Below are 8,428 nucleotides of genomic sequence, written 5' to 3' on the forward strand. Positions count from 1 at the left end.
ACAGTGTACATGTACACTTTCTCAAACCCAGCAGTTAACTACTGCTAACAATAGCTATGTTTTCATGCTTTAATGTGCATTTTCGATATTTGCATAAAAAAATCAGTGGAAATGCCAGAATTAAGAAAAATGCGAATGCCACAATACTGCAAAAAAGGATCAGGTCACTTCACTCCACCAGACAGTCTAAAAAGTAAAGTAAAAAAGAGCATGGGTGTACTTAACTGAAGTGTCACTGACAGGCAGGAGCCCTTGTTGCATGCGACACACCTCTTTCTCATCATAGGAGCTGATAAAAACAATGCAAAATCAGAAGAGACACATTTTGTAAATTGAAAAAAATCATGTATCATAGATGTATCATAGTTAGTTACTGGTTAGCGGTAACCATGTAATTGTGTGACACCCTCTCATTTACATAAAGATACTTGATAGAGACACAATCTAATTCACAATTTATTTTTCTGAAATTTTATGAATTTGCTTAAAAGTTGTGTAACAATTTAATAGAAAAATCAGTAAGGATTCAGTGTTCTTTCTACCCCAGGTTTGTGTCGCTGCATTGTCCTCTGGCAATAATGTGGGTTCCAGTGTACTCACGTTAATCAGAAGTGCCTGAATGCTGTAGCATTGCTAATATGGAGGGGATCTTTTGGAATCTGCCACAGTGAAAATCTAGACAAAGCGAGCTGCAAACATCTGACAGCACTTCTAACAATACAGCCTTGCCATCCCACTAGCACTAGACAAAGGCAGCTAATTCTCCTATCCATTCATTCGTTTTCAGCCATTTTTCTAGGTCTGAGGTACACCAGCTGTTCATTTTTCCAGTTTAGTTTTATAGCTCCTCCTAGGAGATCCTGAGGTACAATTGGGATCCTTGGGATTAATAATCCCTTTAGCATTAACAACCCAATTGAGTGGGACCACCTGCTGTGATAAACCTGTAGAGAGTTGAAGTACAGGTGGTCATATTTGTTTCACTGATTATAGAAGCTGTATAGAGCACACTGGCTATATTATGGAGATTCTGCTTAGTTATGGACAATTGGACACCATTACTGTTTGCTGATAGTGGCAGCTGTTTGAAAGGGAGAAAGATTTGTGTTGCATGGTTTTGTTTATCATGAAAGTCAGATGGGGCTTTTTCTATAATACACCAGAGTACTGTGAGTACCACATATTGTACTGCTCTGGCTCTAATGGTTTCCCTCCTTGGTCAGGTGAAACTGTCTCTGAGGGACGATCTGGTCTTTGTATCAGGCTCCATCAATCCACATCATCATCCCTGCCAACACCACCCTCCACACCCAAGCTCCAGCCGAAGTTATGACTCTCCATCAAGCAGCAGCCCCGCCAGCAGCAACAACGACCTTCCACCATCAATCTCCCGTTCAGCTGTCTTGTCCAGCCCACCCCCCCCACCTCCAGCTTACCTCCTCAACTCCCTCTGCAAACTGCGGCCCCTGGAAGCACCCCAACCCTCTGCCATGCCCATGCCCAGCAACTGCGGGAGCTTGGCAGAGACTGCAGTCCACTCACCTATGACTCTGCCCAGTGCGGCCATGACAGCCTGTAGACAGCAGGAGGAGGCAGCAGATGACAGCCCTGTGGAGGATCCATCTATGAAGTCCTTCTTGGGGAAGATCAAGGCCTTCGAGAAGATGGATCACTTCGCCCGAGCCCAAAGGATGCTGGAAATGCAGGAGGCACAGAATGCCAGGGTAGGCATAGCTCAGTGTTCCCATTGGTCATCTGCAGTATCATGAGGTGTATTACACACAACAGAAGTCAGGGACTGAGATCAGTTCTGTAGGATTTTATAGACTGATCATTTTGCAGATGTACAGGTACATTGTTAATGGTGCGATTACAATTGCCAGCACTAATTTAAAAGGTATGCCACCACGTTAATTTTGTTCATACAAATACAACACACTAGCTGCAAAACAGAACAGGTGAGGTGAAATATAAATCAGATTAGAGTGGTGATTAAACATTACCCTCTCAACTAGTCACATTATTTGTTGGCACACCAAATGGAGAGCAAAGTGCTGACCAATTAAGTGGGCAGAGAGTATTGTCTATGATGTGCAGAGAGAAAAGGCATAAATATACAACATTACATCTTACATCATTACATCAGAGTAATCCACTACGGAGTCCCCAAAGTCCCAAAACAGAACTTTTTTTTAAGTCTTCATACAATATATTAGATCTGTCTTGTGCACACAATATGTAGCGTGCACAAGATCCATATCTATAGATTTTTTTTTCATTTTCAATCTGCCCTGACTCAAGCCACATCACGAGGACATTTATCAGACTTCACACAGCTCCCTCAGGAGACAATAAAGGCTTTCTACAACTCTTTCTCACATATGCAGTATTACTCCCCAACACCTGAAAACAGACTTATATGTAAAATCCTTCGAATTCCCCTTTGAAACCTTTTGCTCCAGACCTCATCACTCCAAGTCTGATCTCATTTTCCTGTATTTGTGTGTATGACATCCTATATCTGCAGCCAAAGTCAGAGGATGTTACTTTTAAACTGGAGTTTATATTTTTTGAGATATACAGCAAACAGCAGTGTGTTGCACAAATTATTTGCTTTGTTTCTCATTAACAAGAAGAGTTTCTCATTTAAACGATCCTTTTCACTTTATAACAAGATGTTATGTGGTAATCACAAATGTGTCTTATATATCATATATTCTATTTTACCAAGAAACTTTTCTCGTTTTAACAACATATGAGTTAATCTTATATCACAGAAGTTTTTCAATCAACATATCTCACTAAAAGAGGGTAACTTGCTATGTTTTTAAAGAAAAAGATGCAGTCATTGCCTGAAAGAAAACATTGCAGCCTACATTGACAAGAAAAAAAAAAAGACAATTCTGATTCACACATTGGAACTTTCTATCCATTATCTATACTGTAATGGGTGTGTAGTATTTTATTTCTATTAATGCAATATACTTAAGGAGTATAGGTTCCCACTCAAAACATGTATTAATCTACCCTCACAGGGTCAACATGGTTTTGCATATACCGAGAGGCAATGCTAAACACATACATATAGGAGACTGAGATACAGCAGCTGCCATATAGGTGTCTTTTCCAAAGCCCCCTGAGGAAGTATTCCATACAGTTCGTTCTAGGTTCTTGTTTCATTTCTTATTGTGAACTGCATTTTTTGTATGTGTAGTGAGGAAAGGAATTCTTGCAGTAAAGGTATATTCTAAATACAAATTGCATGTTAGTTTGGATACAAGTCATCACAGACTTTAATCAACTATCCTGTGTTTCCAGTTGGAAATTGCTCAGAAACACCCAGACATCTATGCTGTTCCTCTGAAGACAGCCAAGCTGGATCACAGTCGCCCACAGCCTATCGGGTAGGCTCACTACTGCCTTACAAGTGTTTCCAAGTTCCACTTTGAGCATATTTGTAAATTTGTAAATATAAAGAGGATCGTGTGTATCCGTTTACAGAGCAGCCACTTAGTTTTTAATAAAGTAGTCAGTCAATAATCTTCCTTTTTCCATCATGCAATGAGCAACCTCCATCTGATTTCATGCTGCAAATGGCACCAGTAACATTTCCACAGTAATGTTGGTTAGCTTTCTGACCAGATGGAGGTGTGCAGGCTGTGGCCTCATCTAAGGTATTGGGATGCATTCAGTATACGAATATGTATATATTGTAGTATATTGTACTGAAGAATACACTTAATACAAAAGAATACACAGAGTACATAAAGTGGATACAAATTTACTCATCATGAAAAGTACTACACCGACATGTTAAAACACTATAATGTCTTCTGTGGCTCTGGAGGAGGTTGTCAGGTCTGAGTTAATAAGTGATGTCATCAAGGCTATCTTAGTTAGGGCTTAGACACTACAAACTTAAAGTTTGCATTACACACTGGGGAAGTGGAGTTTGAAAGATGTGGTTGTTTAGGTCTTATGAAAAGGTACTATTGGTTGCATTATGGGACATGTAGCATGTGCTGTTTTTGGAGCTTCAAAAGTACTAGGGACTAAAAGTCACTAAAAATTTTAATTTTGACCATTGTTTTTTTTTTGTTTTTTTTTTTAAATCTGTCTCTTGTGAGTACCCCTGCTTTATTGAAGTGCTAATAAATCATTGGAGTCCCCCTTTAAGCACTGCAACATGTCATACAGTACTGGTTGAAATGATTTGCACCCCTGAATTTTAAGTACAGAATTTAGAATATCTTACGAAATAAGTGCCAAGTAACCCATTTTGTATAATATTTGAAATATTTGAAATGTCATAAGTTACTGAACAACAGCAACAGCAACAAATAGCTTACATATAGTAAAATAAAAAATACAGACATAAAATGTATGCTTGACACAATTATTGGCACCCTTTTGATGAATTTAAATTAGTTCCTCAAAAAAATAAAAAAAACAAAACAAATAAGACTCACCTCTGCTTAATTTTAAGTGTCCACATGAACGTAATTAACCAGTGAATGATGTTTTTCTGCATAGAAAGGTGATGATTGTTTCCAGTTTCTTTTTCACAGTGGCAAAGACAAGAGAGCTGTCTGAGAGCATCAGAAATGCTATCATCAAAAAACATAACAATTCCAAAGGCTACAAGGGAATTGCCAAATATCTTGAAATCCTTGTTTTAACAGTTCACAATGTTATCAACAAGTTTCACAGTCATAAAATTAAGATGTTTCCAGGACATTGTTCTAAGAACAAACTCAATGAGAGAAATCTGCGAAGTTTGGTGTGGATTGTGAAAAAAACATCACGGAAGACATATAAAGAGCTTCAGGTTGACCTGGAGCAATTTGGAGTGGTGGTTTCAGTCCATACCAAACACCGCACACTAAACTAAGTAGGGCTCCATAGGCAAAGGCCAAGGAGGACACCAATATTGAAAGAAAGGCACAAAAAGACAAGATTTATGTTTGCAAAAACCTTCATAGATAAGCCTTTCTGAGATATTGTTCTATGGACAGATGAAATCAAAGTAGAGCTCTTTGGGAATGCAGTGCATCAGTTTGTTTATAACTGAGGAAATGAAACTCATAAGGAAAAGAATATCCTACCTACAGTAAAACATGTTGAAGGTTCTATGAGGGGGGGCATTGAATGCATCAAAGGAATGATGAAATCAGAGGATTACCAAGGCATTTTAGAGCAAAATGTGTTACCCAGTGTCAGAAGCCACACATCCAGCAGCACAGCAGTGCAAAAGAATGGTTAAAAAGGAAAAGATGGACTGTATGAAACTGGCCAGCAATGAGTCCTGACCTAAATCCAATTGAAAACCTTTGGAGAGAGCTGAAATCTGCCATTGCAAAAAGGACTCTTTCAAACTTAAAATTGCTTGAACACATAGCAATGGAAGAGTGGCAGAAAGTACCATCAGACAGGTGCAAGAAACTTCTAGATGGCTACAAGAAACTTTTAGAGGCTGTCATTGCTGCCATCGGTTCTGTAATCAAATTTTGGTGAAGGGTGCCAATAATTGTGTCTGGGGTATATTTTGTGTTTGTATTATTTCACTAATATGCAAATTTTGTTGTTTTGGTTCGTTTTGGTCAGTAACCTTGGACATTTTATTAAAATATTGGTTAATTTGCATTTATTTCTGAAGATATTCTAAATTATGAACTTAAAATTCAGAGGTGCCACTAATTTCAACCAGGACTATACATTGTGTGTCAAGTTTAAGTCTTTCCATTTATTTATTAAAAATTAAGGATAGGTCATTTTTAATCACACTGTATGTCATTTGTCATCATTATCTGTAAAGGCTGACAAGCATATATAACTGCATAATTTGAATATGTCTTTGATTTATGGCCTTGATGATTTTGAAGTAGTTAGTTATACAGTAGGGTAACTCTGTAAGTACAGTGTCCAAAGTCCGAAGAAGTTTGTGTTGGGTCTTTTGGAAAACAAGGTATCAAGCCCTGCACATGTAGTTGTATTCAAATGGTCAGGGCACACCTGTGAAAATTCCATATTTTGTTGATTGAAGTGAAAAGAAGTAAATACCACCCCTGCAGCAAAAAAACAAATGATGTTGTAATACTCACCAACAATGGGCTCCTTTTAGCAACTGACTGACGATCTGAAAATGAATCTGATGCCTACAAAGTAAGGAAAGCTATAAAAAAGATACTAAAATGCTTTCAGCTTGAAATTTCCATTGTCTGAAATCTCACCAAGAAATTGCATTTATGGGGAACTGTGGAAGTCAAGACGAGATCTGGAAGACCAAGACAGATAAAGGACAGATAAAACTGCATGTCTGCTTGGCATAAAGGCAAAGCTAAACATCCTTATGACTTAAATCCACTAAATTTCAACAGATTCTGGAATGGTAATGTCATACAATCAGTCAGGATTGAGACAGTGAAAAGAGTCTGGCTTTTACAAAAGGGCATTGATCCAAAGTAGACCTCAAAATCCACCATGAACTACTTCAGGAAACACAAGTTGAAGCTTTTGAAAGGGCCCTTCTGTTCCAGCCCCCCAATTCTTAAATCAACAATGTAATTTGCCAAACTTTTGCATAAACTGTAATGCCTAATCTGCAGGTATTGTGAGAAGTGAGTTTTTGATTAACCAAACTGACTGGTTGAAAGACACAATAGTGTTCTCAATAAAAAGTTCTATAAAATATTTAAGGTCTTTCCTAAAGCAGTTGAAAAAGATTGTGGGTTGTGAAAGCAATACGGCTTACTAATGAAAGACTGGAGACTTGAGCCGGAAATTTTAGAGTAGCTCACCATGGGGTTGGTAAGAAAATGGGGCAAAACTGAGGGAAGCAAAGCCCCAGTAAGGAGAAATTTATTCACGGGAGGTGATGTCCATGCTAACCCACACTGGCGGATAAGGTTGAAAGTGGTTCTGCCCCTACTGCAACATGCAACAAATATGGTAAACAGCCTGAAAAATAAAGTACAATTCACAGTGACATTTCACCATTATGGAAAAGTCAGGAGATCACCAAAGTTTTTAGAATTTATCCTGTATGGACCTTGATTATCTGTAGTAAATTTCACATCATTCCATCTAGTAGTTGTTAAGATTTTTCACTCTGAACCATAAATGTCAACCCTATGGTAGCGTCAAAGGAAAAGTCAGGGGATCACCAGAGTCAGTCACATTGTGCCATGAATGTCTATACTATTTCATGGCAACCCACCCAGTAATTGTTGAGACATTTCTGTCTGGTCCAAAGTGGTGGATCGAATTTGCCAAACTGTCAATCAGATAATACATAGTGTTGCCCAGGCTAATGAAGGAAAAGTTAAAGTGGAAGTGGGGCAGGACTCAGTGCAGCTTGCATTTTCTGTCTCCGACCAGATCCAGCTCCCATCTTGAACCCCAGACTACTTCGTCCTCCAAAGAGGGATGTCCCTTCTACCCGACCAAAGAGGAGTCAGAGGAGGAGGCAGTACCAGGATATTACACCGCCAACTCCTACCAGTACCAAGACACCGAGCTGTAGGGTCAGTACACAGCAGCTGCGCCTACCCCGAGCTTCCTGGACATACATGTACACACGCACTGCATATGCAGTCTATCTACACACTTACCATTCCATCATGCCCTGCACAAGTCAGCTGCCGATTTTGAACTGATCGTTGCTTCTTTGATATTGAGGGAAAAAAACTTTCTTTTATTTTCTTCAAGAAAGTTAAAGTAATCTGTACTTTTCATTTGGATACAGACACACTGTCTTCACTTTACTGTTTATGTTGTATTTAATTGTTTCTTTCTTACAGACCATTTATAAATGGTCAAAACTGAGTGATCAGGAACCACTTGTTTTCTAGCCTATGCAACTCTTCAGTTAGTACAAAGAAACTGAAAGCTATTGCCACGAGTTTTGCCCTCACAAAAACATCAACACACCCAAAAACCCACAATGCGCTTCATCACATCTATCTCCTTATTTTTTAAGTGATCAACAAAGGTTATGTATATATTATGTTATGTGTATACTATTACAACAGCATATACATATATATGTATGTGTGTGTGTGTGTGTGTGTGTGTGTGTGTGTGTGTGTGTGTGTGTGTGTGTGTGTGTGTGTGTCTGTGTGGATATATATACATATGTGTATATATATATATATGTATACACATATATATGTATGTATACTATAGTCAAGTGTTTAGACTCTGTCTCTGAATTCCATCCAATATGACAATGCCTGTGTATACCTACAACATTTATCTATATTCTATCTAGTAACACTGGAATTTGTTACAATTTTTTGAAGTGCCTTTTACTTTCATAGTCCCATGAGGTTTGGCTTGTCTTTCCTCTACCCCTCAGCCACCAAGCCGGACTAAAACCTCTGCTGCTGTCAAGCTTAAAGCTAAACCAGGGAACCAGTGACACCAAAAC

At 38.6% G+C, this 8,428-nt stretch overlaps 1 protein-coding gene across 4 annotated transcripts in view; it reads left to right on the forward strand.

Annotated features, from left to right (window-relative positions):
- LOC120805729 (tight junction protein ZO-2-like) overlaps positions 1-8,046 on the forward strand; it is a 129,131-nt gene extending 121,085 nt beyond the window's left edge. For 2 of the 4 annotated variants that reach the window (XM_040156230.1, XM_040156231.1), the window contains exons 22-24: positions 1,224-1,724; positions 3,319-3,404; positions 7,378-8,046. In XM_040156230.1, coding sequence (XP_040012164.1) covers positions 1,224-1,724; positions 3,319-3,404; positions 7,378-7,522 — 732 coding nt within the window. In that variant the 3' untranslated portion in view covers positions 7,523-8,046. The remainder of the gene's footprint in view (positions 1-1,223; positions 1,725-3,318; positions 3,405-7,377) is intronic. The other 2 variants (XM_040156232.1, XM_040156233.1) reach the window with 1 other exon arrangement.
- The last annotated feature ends 382 nt before the right edge of the window (positions 8,047-8,428 follow it).

This window comes from Xiphias gladius, chromosome 19 (assembly GCF_016859285.1).
Source record: "Xiphias gladius isolate SHS-SW01 ecotype Sanya breed wild chromosome 19, ASM1685928v1, whole genome shotgun sequence".
In the NCBI taxonomy this organism is placed as follows: domain Eukaryota; kingdom Metazoa; phylum Chordata; class Actinopteri; order Istiophoriformes; family Xiphiidae; genus Xiphias; species Xiphias gladius.